Source organism: Juglans regia, chromosome 5 (genome assembly GCF_001411555.2).
Source record: "Juglans regia cultivar Chandler chromosome 5, Walnut 2.0, whole genome shotgun sequence".
In the NCBI taxonomy this organism is placed as follows: domain Eukaryota; kingdom Viridiplantae; phylum Streptophyta; class Magnoliopsida; order Fagales; family Juglandaceae; genus Juglans; species Juglans regia.
The window spans coordinates 15,088,272-15,104,305 of NC_049905.1; the positions used below are offsets into that span (position 1 = coordinate 15,088,272).

A 16,034-nucleotide genomic window follows, 5' to 3' on the forward strand; every position below is an offset into this window, starting at 1 on the left:
ATTTCCATACAAACTGATTCTAAGTTATTGTGTTTTGTATTTTTGGAATTAGTCAAGCATGCCTTCACCTAGGTTTGATTTATGCACATGTTAGGAGTTAGATTTGTGGACTTTTGGAGTCCTTGGAGTTGATATGAAAATAGATCAAGAACACCAAGATTAGGTTCGGTTTGACCTAATCTTGATGTTTTGGGTTATTCTTTGAAATGGTGGGTTTAAGTTTTTATGAAATGCATGATTTAAATGTTTTGGCATATTTTAGAACTAAGGATGTGATTTTATGAGTTATTGGTTTGAGCATGTTAGGGTGTCAAATGACCAAGTAGCAACAAAATCATGGATTTTAACCTTTAAGTGAATCGGCAAAGGAGAGTTTTCATAGTTGGGTTTAGTTTTTAAATTACTTCTAAGCTCATATTTGCAAATTTAGCCCAAAGTTAGTAAGTTATTTTTTTTAATGAGAATTAAGTGAGATAATCTAACCCTAGAACATCTCTATTTTCAACTTAAGCTTCTTGTACATTTTACGCTCGCAAACTTTGTAAGTTAGCTTCTAACTTACTTCTGGTATTTTTGCGTATGTACGATGGTAAGAGTTTATACTCATGTTCATCTATGCCTCTTTAATTGTTTATAATATGCCATGATATGTCATCTCATTTCTGTTACATGATTCTGTTACAGGCCATAAATGTTATGTCATCATTTCTATTACATGATTATCAGCTATGCGCCATGAATGCCATGTCATTATATATGTTACATGATTAATTGTTTATGCCATGCCATGTTGCCCTTTGTAACCAGAATAAATATTTGTCACGTAGCATGAATACATGTCATGAAGCATATGAGTCCGTCATGAAATATTTTTTGAGTCAATCTTGTATAGGGTGCTCATGATGGAAGCATTTTGGTTGTCAGAGTATCTCTAATAAAAACTTGAATAATAAAGTGCTCATGGCAGAGGCATTTTGCTTTGTCTAAGTACCTCTAATAAAATACTCATGGCATAGGTAATTCGACTTTGTCTGAGTTTTCCTAATGGAATACTTTGGGCGAAGGTAATCTACTTTGTTTAAATATTCCTGACAAAACAAAAAGGGCATAGGCATTATGCTATGTCTGAGTAAATCTGTAAAAAAAAACATGAATACTATTGCATGAATTCATTTTATGTGAGCAAGCATGTCATGTTCATGTCAAGTCATGTTATCTTCATGTCGAATCATGTTATGTTCATGTTAAGTCATGTTATTTCCATGTCAAGTCATGTTATTTTCAAGTCATCTCATGCATGTGCAAGTCCCAATTAAATAGACCCCATTCAAAGCGTGTTGATGGTACTTTGTCAACCTAGAAAATTTCACACTAGTTTAAACAATGGACTAATTTTGACTGAATGTGAAGCATGTGATGTTGTTTATTGATGGTTTGTACATTCTACACTGTGATTCGAAAACTTCTCTAGACTGATTTGGACATTCTACATTGTGAAAAATGAAAGTATCTCAAATATGAGGCTAATGACATAGATCGTTTCTCATTTTCACACTCATAACTATCTCAAATAAATAAAATTGCATTTCTTACACCTAAATGGGCCAAAAACTGACTATGCTGATAAATTAAAACTTGTGCGATTGCTCGATTAGTGAGACATTTCCAGGATTTTCATGACATTCTTAAAACCTAAATAAACTCATCCATTGAATTTCTGGGGGCTATTATACTTACTCCTTCATTTTGTGTCTTTTCTTTTAGTTTTGAGTACTTTATATTTAGTTCGAGAATCCTTTTTTTATGCACTGAAAATGAGACTATACAAGCAGACTCTAGAAACCCTGCCTCCTGGCCACTTTTGGTCTCCCATACAAGCCTGTTAATGACCATTTCCCTATCTCTTATTCTAAAATATTGTTAGAATATTATTTTTAATATTATTATTATTTTGAGATTTGAAAAAAATTTAATTATTTATCATATTTTGTATAAAAATTTTAAAAAATTGTAATAATATGATAAAATGAGATAAATGCTTTCACTATCCAAACAGAGCCCAGAGAAATTTACTGTAGTAAACTTTATATCATCCATCCACAACAAAGTTAGCCTCCACATTGTCGAGGACTTAGAAATTCTGGAACAATTCAAAATCTTCAGACAGGACTTCAGCTTAGAGCATTGGTAGTGGTTTATGCATCTTCATATGCAAAATCATCATTTTTAAAGAATGATTTTGCATATGAAAAAAAACTCCCACATTGGTTTATGCATCTTTGAACCAAATAATAATAAAATATTATTTTTTTTAATTTTTTATTTGTTTTCTAAAATTATTTTTTTTATATATATTTTACAATTAACATCCACTTTGTATTATCAACTTAATACAAATTTTATGTATCAAAATCATCTTAATATAAATTCTACAAAATTGATTTTAAGGGTAGGAGAGAGAAAAAAATAGTAAACTAATGTTTGAAGAATGAAAAGTGCTTCTTCAAATTTGAAGAAGCACTATTTATAGCTTTGCAAAAATTTAGAGATGCATAAGTCAATGTAGATGAATTTAAAGACATATTCTTTAAATTTGAAGATGAAGATGAAGATAGAGAAGCCACTACCAATGCTCTGAGCATTAGCATTGGATTCATCATTTTTATCTTCAAAATTTGATGAAAAGTACATATTTTTCATAAATCCAAAACCTCTCTATCCATAACCCCACATTGGATTAACTATTAGATTCATCAAAATAATAATATAATATTATTTCGTTAATAATAATATTTTTAATTTATTTTTTTCATATTTGACAATTACACTAATTATATGTTAATTAATAATTTAATTTAATATTTAAATTATTATTTCCTAGCTTAAATATATTGTGGCTCAAAATTGAGTAACAATAATTTAAATAAATAAAATAATGGTTATAGAGTGTGAATCACGTCTTTAAATTTGAAGATGAAGATGAATGTACTGTAGCTAAAAGTTTGACATTTGAGCATATGGTGAATCCAATGCCAGGATTTTAAAACCAAAATCATCAAATTTTGAAGATTGGACTCATTTGATGAGTCCAATGCTAGTGCTCTGCACTATCATTTGTTTGCATTACAATAGCCAGCAAGTCACACTCCCCTCTTTCTTTAAAAAAAAAAAAAAAAAAAACCCTCCATTTATTTCATTTACCTTGCTTCCCCCTTTCTCTTCCTTGTCGATTGAAGATGCCTTCGCTTTGGTGCCTGCTTCCTTACTATATGTTCTCATTTCGTGCTTGCTTGTCTCAACTTGATGTTTTGTTACTGCTACGTTGTCTTCTCGTAGCTTCCTTTGAGACTCTGATTGATCTGATTTGTTAATGATGTGTTACATTGTTCATCAGCTTTACATGAATATTTGGATGACGTTTGAGTAGAGATGAAAGATGAAATTATCATAATTATTATAATTTATCATAATTCTTTTTAAATATTATTAAAATAAAATATTTTTTAATTTCAAATTTTTTTATCTAATTATTATTCAAACATAAAATCCATACAACTTTTACAAACTTTAAAATAAAATATAAAAATCAATATAATTTTTATAAATTTCAAAGTAAAAGTAATATTTAAATAATTTTTTTATTTAATTTTTTTCTCTTTTCTCAAAATTCAATAACATATTTTTATTTAAATCATTTTAATATTATTCACAAAATTATAAAATACTTAATATCCTAACATAACCTAAACATTTTTAGTGAAAAAAAACAGGGTTTATGGTCATTATCGCGAACATAATTCTACACATTTTATATGCTCGGTATGTCAAAATAATGAAAGAGTCGAAAGAGAGAGAAGATATGGCCTGGCATCGGAACCCTACAACGTATGGGTCCCACATTTGAACTAATCTGGTAAAGTGGGATGGGTTTGTTTTGAAGGAATATCAGCCGCCTGATCTAAATCAACGGCAAAGATTACGCGCGTCTACTTATGTCATCTGGAAACTGTGCGGCACGCACTCCCTCTCCCTGTTTTCTCCGTCTCTCCGACTCTGCGGTCGCCCGGTGGTGGAGCAAGAAACCCTAAAAACGCACGACGAAACCAGTCCTTGTCGAACTCTTCTCTTGAGGTGTGAGTAACCTATATTCGCAATTTCTTGTACCTTCTTATGAGTTTTTTTTTTGCCCTTTTGTACCTGCAGTCTTCTTCCATTCTAAGCTCAAAACCCTTAAATCTTCCATCCTAATGTCCTTTGCATATTATTAACCCTTTAACTTCTCATACTCTCGCTTTAACCTTCATGTAATATGTATTGTTATATATGTGTATGTATGATGGTCCATTCTTATTTATGCGTGAGCTCTGTGATAGTTCAAAGCTCCACTTATATGAAAAGAGTCGTCTATGCAAATGGGAACCTTTCAATTTTGGTTTTCCCGTTTCTAATTTTTTATTTCTGAATGATGCATGAGTAAACATTGATATGGATTCTGCCGAATAATTGATTCTATTATTTCTATAATAGTTTAAGGTTTTTATGATGCGTAAAGTTTCCTGGCTCTCATTCATTTATTATTTTTCTTTTCGAAGTGCAATTTTTCGGCAGTCAAATGGAGTTTGGTTTCTTAGTTTTGCATTTGGCGTGGTCTGATGTTCTAGGTCCACAAAGCAAATTACGAAAATAAAACTTAATGTGGTATGTTAGACTGTAAATCTCTTTTTATTGTAAGTTATTTGACATACTGCGTCAAGCTATGTCAGCTTGTTAAGATATTCTCTTGATGGATCAAATATTTCTCTTTTCATTTTGATGATTTATTTCTTTCTGGTATCCTTTTGTATTGCTAAACAGAGAATCAATTGGCATGGTTGGAGAATTTGTGCAGATGGTACCTACGCTGTGAAAGCCTCTATTGCATTGCAATGGAATTGGTCTTTGAATAGGACACTCAATAGCTTAGCACTGTTACCGTAGATTGGTATGGATGTTCAAGTGATTGATGTCGAAGAAGGGATGGGTCATCGAGGTGCGGCAGATGATGGAGGTGCTGAACTAAATGGAGATGAAGTAAATACGGGCAAAACTTTAACAGTTCATGATGAGGATGGAAATATTGAGCCATACATGGGTATGGAATTTGATTCTGAAGATGCCGCTAAGTCTTTCTACGATGAATATGCTAGACGGGTGGGTTTTAGCTCCAAAGCTGGTCAGTCTAGTCGCTCTCAATCTGACGGTACAATTGTTGCTCGGGACTTTGTTTGTGGCCGAGAGGGTTTGAAAAGAAGGCATGCTGACAGCTGTGATGCAATGCTCAGGATAGAGTTAAATGGTGAAGACAAATGGGTTGTGTCAAAATTTGTTAAGGACCATAGCCATTCCATGGTGAGTCCAAGTAAGGTCCATTACCTCCGGCCTCGCAGACATTTTGCTGGTAATTCAAAGACCATTACCGAGACTTATGAGGGTGTGGGAATTGTTCCAAGTGGTGTTATGTATGTCTCCATGGATGGTAACCATGTCCAATTAGAGGCAAGTCGTGGAGTTAGGAAAACCCCTCCTGTGGAATCAAATCGCCTGGGTAAAAACAGTGGGGCAATGAATTATGTTATTAGGCCTTGTAATCGAAAGATGACACTTGGAAGGGATGCTCAGAATTTGCTTGAATATTTCAAGAAAATGCAGGCTGAGAACCCTGGATTCTTTTATGCTATACAACTTGATGAGGATAACCGCATGGGCAATGCATTCTGGGCAGATGCAAGGTCAAGGGCAGCTTATAATCGTTTTGGTGATGCTGTAATGCTGGACACGATGTACAGAGTAAATCAGTATAGAGTGCCGTTTGCTCCATTTACTGGGGTGAACCATCATGGCCAGACAGTTTTGTTTGGCTGTGCATTGCTTCTAGATGATTCAGAGGCCTCTTTTACGTGGCTTTTTAAGACATTTCTTACTGCAATGAATGATCGCCAACCTGTCTCTATCATCACTGATCAAGACAGAGCAATTCGGACTGCAGTCTCTCAGGTGTTTCCAGAAGCCCGCCACTGTATTAGCAAGTGGCATGTTTTAAGAGAAGGCCAGGAGAAGCTGGCACATGTATGCCATGTACATCCTAATTTTCAAGTGGAACTGTACAATTGCATCAACCTGACTGAAACAATTGAGGAGTTTGAATTTTCTTGGAATTCAGTTCTTGATAAATATGATCTGAGGACAAACGATTGGCTCCAATCATTGTATAATGCTCGTACTCAGTGGGTTCCTGTTTATTTTCGGGATTCCTTTTTCGCTGTTGTATCTCCTAATCAAGGATTTGATGGTTCATTTTTTGATGGTTATGTGAATCAGCAGACCACATTGCCTATGTTCTTTAGGCAGTATGAAAGAGCTATAGATAACTCATTTGAAAAGGAAATAGAAGCAGATTTTGATACAATTTGCACCACACCAGTACTGAGGACACCATCACCAATGGAAAAACAGGCTGCAAATCTTTATACGAGGAAAATCTTTGCAAAATTTCAGGAAGAACTAGTTGAAACGTTTGCATATACTGCCAATAGAATTGAAGGTGATGGAGCTATTAGCACATTCAGGGTTGCAAAGTTTGAGGATGATCAAAAGGCATACATTGTTACATTAAACTATCCTGAGATGAGAGCTAACTGCAGTTGTCAAATGTTTGAGTATTCTGGCATTCTTTGTAGACATGTTTTGACTGTCTTCACAGTGACAAATGTGCTTACATTGCCATCCCATTACATATTGAACCGATGGACTATAAATGCAAAGAATGGAGTTGGATTAGATGAACGTGCTGGTGAATTACATGGCCAAGAGTCTCTGACATTGCGGTACAACAATCTATGTCGGGAGGCCATAAAGTATGCTGAAGAAGGGGCTACAACTGTAGAAACTTATAATATGGCAATGGGTGCTCTTAAAGAAGGTGGGAAGAAGGTTTCTTTGGTGAAGAAAAATGTCGCAAAAGTTGCACCCCCTAGCTCTCAGGTTAGTGGGGTTGGCTATGATGACAGGAAGACCTCTACATCAGCTTCGGATATGACCCCTCTGTTGTGGCCACGCCAAGACGAGATGACACGACGCTTTAATCTAAATGATACTGGTGCTCCTGCTCAATCAGTTTCTGATTTGAATTTGCCTCGCATGGCTCCTGTGTCTCTTCACCGAGATGATGGTCCTCCTGAAAACATGGTATGAAAGGAAAGAATTTTTCTTTGTTTTTATGGTTTCACATATCCTTTATTGATAAATTTTCCCCTTATGTTCGCATATAAGCTCTATTGTTTCAAATACTCTTTTTTTTTAGTATGAAGGCGTGACACTGATCTGGGCTCTTGTTTGGGCCTTTTTCATAGGTTGTTCTTCCTTGTCTAAAGTCAATGACCTGGGTTATGGAGAATAAGAATTCAACACCGGGGAATAGAGTAGCCGTGATTAATCTGAAGGTACGTGTCTGATGAAGTGAAAGTATAACATAACCTGGAACTTTTGTGTCATCAAAATGCTCATGCTGGGAAACATGTTATCTGATAGTTAATTGCTCATAGATCACTGCTTACATGGATGGAAGTTAGAAACTTATTATGTCCATTTAGGTTGTTTTTGACCATTAGCTTTTTTCTTCTCCTTATATTTAATTTACAACTGATTACCATATACGTCACTCCTAACACCTGCAGTTGCAAGATTATAGCAGAACCCCTTCAGCTGAATCGGAGGTTAAGTTTCAGCTGTCGAGAGTATCACTAGAACCTATGTTGAGGTCTATGGCCTACATTAGTGAACAGCTGTCAACACCGGCTAATAAGGTTGCTGTCATAAATTTAAAGGTATGTGAATACAAATTCACAACTATGCTGCTTAAATGTATCTCATCTGTTGGGTGAGCCACTTTGCTGGTCATTATTTTGATGGAGTGATTCATAAAAGTTTGTTTTAGCTATGGTATACACATCCTAGGTTTACATATGTTGGTTCATGAACTGGAGATCATTTTGGTTGTATTTTAACTTCTCTCTCTCTCTCTCTCTCTCTATATATATATATATACATACATGCATAAATGTTACATAGGAAAATGAATATACGGCTAGCTCACATCTATCTGCAATGGAAGTATTTGACAACAATAGGTTATTATCCAAGCTAAACTTCAAAGTTTGGGAGGAGTGCTTTTTAACCTTATAACTAGGTTTGCCTCTCTCTCTCTCTCTCCCCCCCTCTCTCTATTGACCGAATGCGGTCCTGAAAGTTGAGTGCCTGGTACAACTGTTCAAGCAGCTGTTGTTTCAAATCAAAGCAACCCATGGTTCAGGTAGTGGAAAATCCTCTAGCGTTTCAACCCATGTCAAGTGGAAGTAGGTCGTGGAATTCCAAGCCCCAAACCCTACATAACCTACATATAAATATATAGGAACATTAATAAATGGTTATTGGGTTTAAAACAATTTAAAAATGACCACTAGAATTTCAAAATTTGCATTCATTTGAGGGAGGCAGATTCTCGATCCAACTCTGTTGCTAACGAATGTCTAGTATTGGTAAAAGTGCTAGGTGCACTTAACCGCAAATGCCGTCTAGAGCCTAGGTGCAAAGCGCAAAGTGCAAATGTGCGCTTGATTGAAGTAAACGCACGTTTTAAAAATGAATGTATAAAAAAAAATCCACAAAATAAAATAAAAAAAGGTTTAAAAAGTAAGATGGTAATATATTTAGCCTATTAACTTTATTAGAGTAATGTAGCATGAAAATGAAGTTACTTATCAAAAAAAAAAACATGATAATCAACTAATCAACTAATTACGTAGATTTAGGAAATTCTGGTCAAACATGCTTGTGCTATGGGTAACATAGGTTTAGGATCCCGTAAAATGTTTTTGAGAAGTAACCACGTGTGACTTATGAGCTAATTAAGGAAGAAAACACAAAAAACAGGAACAGCCACTATGGGGGTGGCCCCACCCATGTGGTGGGTGAGCTCTAGTTAAATATAACATTTTTTATAATTCTCTTATGCTTTACTTGATATACACATATATGATATTGATAGCCATTAATAGAAAAAATATTGATACTCCTAATAAAATTAAAGTACATGCTTGAATCAAAATATACCAAAAAGATCATGACCAAACAAACTCAATAATTGTAGGTATTGACTTCTATGCTAACATAAGCAATCAAATATCATTCCATCTACAGCCAATTTGGACTATTATATCTAGCTCAAAGCATATACATCACATATGACATTATGTGGAGCTATGTTATGTAAATGATCTACAGTATCATCTAAATACTCGATAATATTTGTTTACATCTATTTCTCTCTTGAAATGATATTTTATTTTTAATTTGATAAGTAATAATTTATTCAAGAAATAGGCATAAGCCCAAGTACACAGGACATATACAAAGGAAACACCTACAACTTCCACAAACGAAAAGAAACTACATGCCAGACAACTAAAACAAGTGCAGAAAATTATCCTCCATTACAAACACTTTAACCCAAGAACTCAAAGTACTCAAGAAAAAATCCTTAAGATCTCCCAAAGAGCTTTCTTTATCTTTGAAGCATCTCCCATTTCTTTCAATCCATATGCACCACATAATTCAAAGAGGTATCATCTTCCAAACTTTCACCGCCTTCTTACTGCCCTTCAAACCCTTCCACCCTTCCAGTAAATCCACCACTTCTCTAGGCATTACCTAATGTAAACCTGTCCAACTCTAAACCTCAGTCCACAAGAATCTTGACACTTCGCAGTGAAGAAAAAGATGATTTACAGATTCTCCTGCCCTTTTACACATGACACACCAATCAGCTATAAACAGACGTCACCTTCTAAGATTATCAGTAGTCAATACTTTACCCAAAGAAGCCACCCAACAGAAAAAAGCAACCTTACTGGGAACTTTCACTTTCAATATACTGAAAAACACAACTACTATAACTTGACAAAAATCTGTAATAAGATGAGACAGAAAACTTGGCATTTCCAGCAGGGATCCACACCATACTATCCTCTCTTTCAAGCACCAACTTTGAACTGTAGAGTTTAAACAGCAGAGCCTTAACTTCATCCACCTCCCAATCATTGACATCCCTTTTAAAAGTGATATTCCAATCAAACTGGTTATTATTACTGCCGTAAGAATCATAAATAGATGCATTCTGATCCCTGGCAATTCTGAAAATTGAAGGAAAAACCAGCTTAAGAGCAGTATCCCCACACCACAAATCATGCCAAAAGAGTATCCTCTTTCCATCTCCCACCTTTAATCTGAAATTATTGGAGAAGGAATCCCAACCTTTTCTAATAAGTTTCCACAAACTAACTCCATAAGCTCCACTGGCAGCTTTAGAACACCACCCTCCCCACAAACTTCCATATTTCACTTCTATAACATTTTTCCACAAGGCTTTACTCTCCAAATGATATCTCCAAAGCCATTTTCCAAATAAAGCTCTATTAAAAACCCTTAAATCTTTTATCCCCAAACCACCACGATCCAATGGTTGACAAACCTTCTTCCAACTAACCAAGCGAAACTTCTTTCCTCACCATAGCCTCCCCATAAGAAATTTCAAAATAAACTCTCTATCCTCTTTTCAACACTTGCCAGAAGAAGAATAAGAGAAAGGAAATAGGTGGGAAGGTTGGACAAAGTACTCTTTATAAGAGTTAGTCTTCCCCCCTTAGACAAATAAATCCTCTTCCAACCTGCTAACCTCCTTTCAATTTTTTCAATCACCCCATCCCATATATTGACAGCTTTAAAAGAGGCTCCCAAAGGAAGCCCAAGATACCACAAAGGCAAAGAAGAAATTCTGCACCCCAGTAAATTAGCCAGGTCTGATAAATTCTGAACATCACCCACAGGAACAATTTCAGACTTTGACAAATTAACTCTTAACCCCGAAGCAGCTTCGAAACATAGCAAAAGTGCTCTTAAAACACGAAAATTATCCGAATCAGGCTCACTAAAAATCAAGGTATCATCAGCAAATAACAAATGAGAGATCTTTAAACAATTCCTAGTCTCATTACCCACCACAAAACTGGACAGCAGATTACCCTCCACAGCCCTCTCAATCATTCTACTCAAAGCTTCCATAACCATAACAAAAAGAAAGGGGGAGATGGGATCACCTTGCCTCAAACCGCGAGAACTACAAACGAAACCAGCCGGTTCACCATTCACCAATATAGAAAATTTTGAAGTCGAAACACAATGCTTAATCCATGAGCTCCATTTAGCACCAAAACCAAATCTCCTCAGTAAATAAGCAAGAAAATCCCAGCTTACATGATCATAAGCCTTTTCCATATCCAATTTAATAAGAATCCTAGCTTTCCCCACCTTCAACCAACTCTCCAAACATTCATTAGCAATTAATACAGAATCTAAGATCTGCCTTCCTCTCACAAATGCATTTTGAGATGGTGAAATAATCCTCTCCATCACCCTACTCAAATGATTTGCCAGCACCTTAGAGATAATTTTATAAATACCATTCACCAGACTAATAGGCCTAAAATCTCTTATCTCCATAGCCCCTGCCTTCTTCGGAATAAGAGCAATGAAAGTAGCATTCAAGCTCTTCTCAAACCTCCTATACGAATGAAACTCAGCAAACACCTTCATGATATCATCTCTAACAACGTTCCAGCAATCTTGAAAAAAAGCCAAAGTGAACCCATCCGGACCCGGAGCCTTATCCTTATCCATACCCTTTACCACATCTAGAATTTCATCTTCTTCAAACTCTCTTTCCAACCACACAGCATCCAACTACTCTATTGAATTAAAAGCAAGACTGTCCTGTTTTGGTCTCCAAGAAAAATTTTCTGAAAACAGCTGCTCATAAAAGTTCACAATGTGGGGGCCTTGACATCTTCTTGATCCGTAATCAACCTATCCCCATCATGAAGGACCTCAATCGCATTTATAATATTATAAATGCACGCTTATTTGCTCTTTAAGCTCACAAAAAAAAGCTCCAATTAGCGTGCTTTTGTAAATGCGCTTTCGTAAATGCTTTGTTGTAAATGCACTTTGCTTTTGATAAGTGAAGAACTTTGGCCTTGGCGCTTTGCGCTTAAGTGCACTTTTAACAACACTGCAAATGTCTTGAGAATAGATTCGGATATGGGGGTATCAATAGTGCTTTGTAAGCTGAACTTATAAAAGGCGTTCAATCATGTCAACTAGTACTTCTTGTTATCTCCAGTTCTTTTTTCTGTACCCGTGAATGGTTCTTTTTTCTGTACCCGTGAATGGTTCAGAGACAGCTCACATTTGGTTAATTGGTAATCATGTTATGAGTTCATCTATGAGATGGATCAATGGGAAAGATATTATTCCTAAATATTTTTATTCTTTTGGTAAGAAGAGCAAAAAAGGGCGGGTTGGATATGCTTTAATCATTAGATTTAGATTTGCTATAATCTCAAGCTAATCTTCCTGACTCGGGTGGTAGCTACGCACCCCATAAGAATGATGTGGAGGTTAAGGCCATCAAAACCGATTGTATGTACGTGTGCCATTTACTAACCCACCCTCCTTCCCCCAAGTTCATACAAAAAATTTGAAAAATAAAAGTATAAAAAATATTGTCTCACTTTTTTTATATTATCCACATTTGTTCAGTTATGATTTTAGTGGCAATCAATTGACCTGGAATAATTTTTCATCTTTCTTTGCATATGATGCTTATATATTAAATCATTTAATTGATGAATATGTTTTCTTCTCTATGTTATTTCAGCTTCAAGATACTGAGACCACTTCTGGAGAGTCAGAGGTTAAATTTCAGGTGTCAAGGGATACATTAGGTGCCATGCTTAGATCAATGGCTTACATACGCGAACAGCTTTCAAACTCTGTAAGCATTCTCTACCTACTGTTTTGGTTACATATTTTCCTTCTGGGGCATGTATAATAAGAGTTTTTCTTAAACCGAGAATAAAACATGTCTAACAATTGGGGCATGGTTGTCAGAAGTACTTATTGTAATTTCATTAATTTGCTTCATATTGGAGACAATCTTCAACATAATTAGAAAAACAAATATGTGTGGTAATGGAAAAGAAAATATATGGCTTAGGTCCTAGGACAAGCCATTATGGCATTGGATGAAATCAAACATGGCATATTCTTGTGCTTGGATTGGCCATTAGGTCACTTGCCTCTCTGGATTGTGATTTCTTTTGGCATGCATAAATGTTTAGATATTTTTACCAAAATCCACCAGGCTAAACATTCTTGGAATACGGAAGTTCAATTTTGAATCTTATCTTGTTTACCCCTCAATGTTTCCCCCAGGAGAAATTGGGGAAGATTAAAACGAGAAAACTTAAATCTGAAAGGGTTGGTTGGATAGAGAGGGAGGGAGGGGAGAAGGGAGGCAGGGAGAGGGGAGTTGATATGTGCAAAATCTCTAATATCCATTTATAACAGATCCCTTGTTGTGTGAGAAAATCCCTTACGTGGAATAGACATTGATCCATTTTCAACTATCAACTTGTCTTGGTAGCCTAACAATTAATATTTGGTGGATGGATTTGCTCTCTCAACCTTTTTTTCGTCATGTTACTGATGAAAAATCTTTTTATTCATCATCTTTTTTTCTCATCTGTGAATCCTCCGTAACTCCATTCCATGCATTTGCCCTTATATGACTTGATGGTTTTAATATTAATGTTTTATGATATACATCTGTGATTTAGCCATGCATGTATCTGCGCACGCACATGAGTGGGATCAATCGAACTATATAATGTTGATATATTATGCTTACAGCTGCTACAGCTGCAACATGTGCAGGTTGATTTTGAAATTGATAAAATTTGAAAGGATTCCTACCCTGAAATGTTTTTGGAAGTGCTAAAGATGAGACTGGGTTGGGATGTTAAAGAACTGAGAAATGGGTGCAAGTATACTATAACAAATATAGCTATCCCTAAAGGAAAATGATTTTATTTTTAATAAAATGGCATGCTTGCATTGGTTGATTGTGAAATGGGTCAGTCTAGTTATGTTGAATGAACCTTAGGATTCTATTCGTCTTTTTTTCATGAGATTTTATTTGGCAGGCCGAGAACCAGTCAGAGCCATCGTCCAAAAGGCAAAGGAAGGCGTTGTAATTGTGTGCTACCAATTTCATGACCAGATGGGGCAATTATGATCCCTGTAGATGGAAAATTACGGTCACCACTCGGTATTTTGGGATGATTATATTTCCTTATTTTATGTAGGATAGCTTTTTCCCTCCTCCCCCCTCTTTCCCTATATTTGTACATGTAATCTATCAAGTTTCTCTCCATTGGCAAACGACATCTTAAGTTTAGTATGCTTGTTCTTGTTTTTCTTCCATTATTTGTGGTTGGTTAGATTTCCTCCCATAAGAATCGGGCTGTTTAATTAATCAATTCAGGTTGCTGTGTGAATAACCTAGTACTGTTCTCCTTGCAAACAAGCAACTTTCTTAGGTTTGCTTTGTTTCAGTAATAGTTTTGTAGTCTAAAGATTCTCCCAATATGTCGTTTGAAAATATTTTGATCAGTCAGTGAATCATGACGTAAACTAGAACCGAGCTGTTCACCAGCGGTACGAACTACGAACTTGGCTTATACATTTGAGTTTAATATACGAATGATAATTGGACAATAATTCTGACTTGAATATCTAGCTAGACTTGACCCCATCGTTTGGGTTCATTTTGTTAATTTATAAAATTCAAAAGTGCGCGCGCATATAATATATATATATCTGTACTAATTTTTTTTTTTAGAAAATATTATTTATACTTACAATTTTACTTGTATGTTTCAACTACTGAAAATGAAATTTTAAAATTTGAAATGTGAAATTCAAATTAAGAAAGAAAATTTTTGAAATTTTTTTCTATATTAGAAAGAAATGTAATGTGATTGAGGAATGGAATCAACCTGGTCTATCGTATGGGGGATTGTCAAAAACCTCGAACAAAAACTTGAAAGATCGAATATTGCAACTAAACAAAAAGATTGGAAGGCTACATCAATCTTTCACTGCTGAATCAGTTGAGGTAGCGCAACATTTAAAAAAGGACATTGATGGTATACTTGAGAGAGAACATTTGAAATGGATGTAGAGAGCAGAGATGACTTGGCTTTCAAAAAGCGAATCGGAATACAAAGTACTACCATCTTTGTGCAAATCAGTGAAAGAGGAGAAATACAATCACAAGGATCATTGATGATGATGGGGTTATTATTTCTCATTCTAATGGAATAGGAAGTGCTTTAACAACAAAATTACAAAAGCTTATTTGCCATCTTATATGAACCCGTAGGAATGAAATCCCTTGAACCCACAGTCAATTTGAAAACTCATCCAAGAAAGTCAAAATTAAGTCAATGGATGGAGAACCTAGACCCGATGAGAACTCGTTTCAAGAATCTAGATTTTAAAATCTAGACCCGTTGAAGAACCTGTCTCAAGAACCCAGATTACAAATAAGGAACGTCACAAATGTTGTAATTTACCTTTGATAAGTTCAAAAGTTCAATTAAGAACAAGATGAGTAAAACTCAACTCACAATGAATAAATTTATCAAATTTCATAAACTGATTAAAATGAGACTATAAATAGTATTTAAACCAAAATCTAATTAAAACCCTAGCCAAAATAATGCCTCATCTTTCAAAAATACCCCTAAGTGAACAGTGCCGTGACTACAATACGACGCTACAGTAACTCGGCTATAGTAACCCTAACCCTAGTTCAATAAAATAATAACTTTCCCAACATGCCCTTGCATAGGCCCCCTTAAGTGCTTCCTATAATAAACCCAATTATTCTTAACTAATAAAATAAGTCATTTAAATGAATTAAATAAGTTGAAAACCTTCAAGTGCCCAAAGCCTTTAAGTCATGTTGTTGTCATTTCCATAGCTTATCAAATGAATCAAAACTGAATCTTTATCCTTTAAGCCCTTGAAAGTATATT

General features: G+C 35.2%; 1 protein-coding gene across 3 annotated transcripts; it reads left to right on the top strand.

Annotated features, from left to right (window-relative positions):
• The first annotated feature begins 3,943 nt into the window (after window positions 1-3,943).
• Window positions 3,944-14,496, top strand: LOC108998633 (protein FAR1-RELATED SEQUENCE 3-like). 3 transcript variants are annotated; one of them, XM_018975255.2, is made up of 7 exons: window positions 3,944-4,131; window positions 4,593-4,698; window positions 4,855-7,224; window positions 7,389-7,478; window positions 7,713-7,862; window positions 12,809-12,925; window positions 14,136-14,496. In XM_018975255.2, the coding sequence occupies exons 3-7, from the start codon at window positions 4,984-4,986 to the stop codon at window positions 14,184-14,186; spliced, it is 2,649 nt and encodes an 882-aa protein (XP_018830800.1). In that variant the 5' UTR covers window positions 3,944-4,131; window positions 4,593-4,698; window positions 4,855-4,983; the 3' UTR covers window positions 14,187-14,496. The 3 variants fall into 3 exon arrangements, with proteins under 3 accessions (XP_018830800.1, XP_018830791.1, XP_018830810.1); XM_018975246.2 differs by lacking the exon at window positions 4,593-4,698 and having other exon boundaries at window positions 3,944-4,133; XM_018975265.2 differs by lacking the exon at window positions 4,593-4,698 and having other exon boundaries at window positions 4,889-7,224.
• Window positions 14,497-16,034: the final 1,538 nt, after the last annotated feature.

Excerpts from the sequence above, each read along its gene's own strand:
- LOC108998633 (XM_018975246.2), top strand. The coding sequence starts at position 4,984 with ATGGATGTTCAAGTGATTGATGTCGAAGAAGGGATGGGTCATCGAGGT. Across the intron at positions 7,479-7,712 it reads TAGCCGTGATTAATCTGAAG|TTGCAAGATTATAGCAGAAC; the intron begins GTACGTGTCTGA and ends TAACACCTGCAG. Across the intron at positions 7,863-12,808 it reads TTGCTGTCATAAATTTAAAG|CTTCAAGATACTGAGACCAC; the intron begins GTATGTGAATAC and ends ATGTTATTTCAG.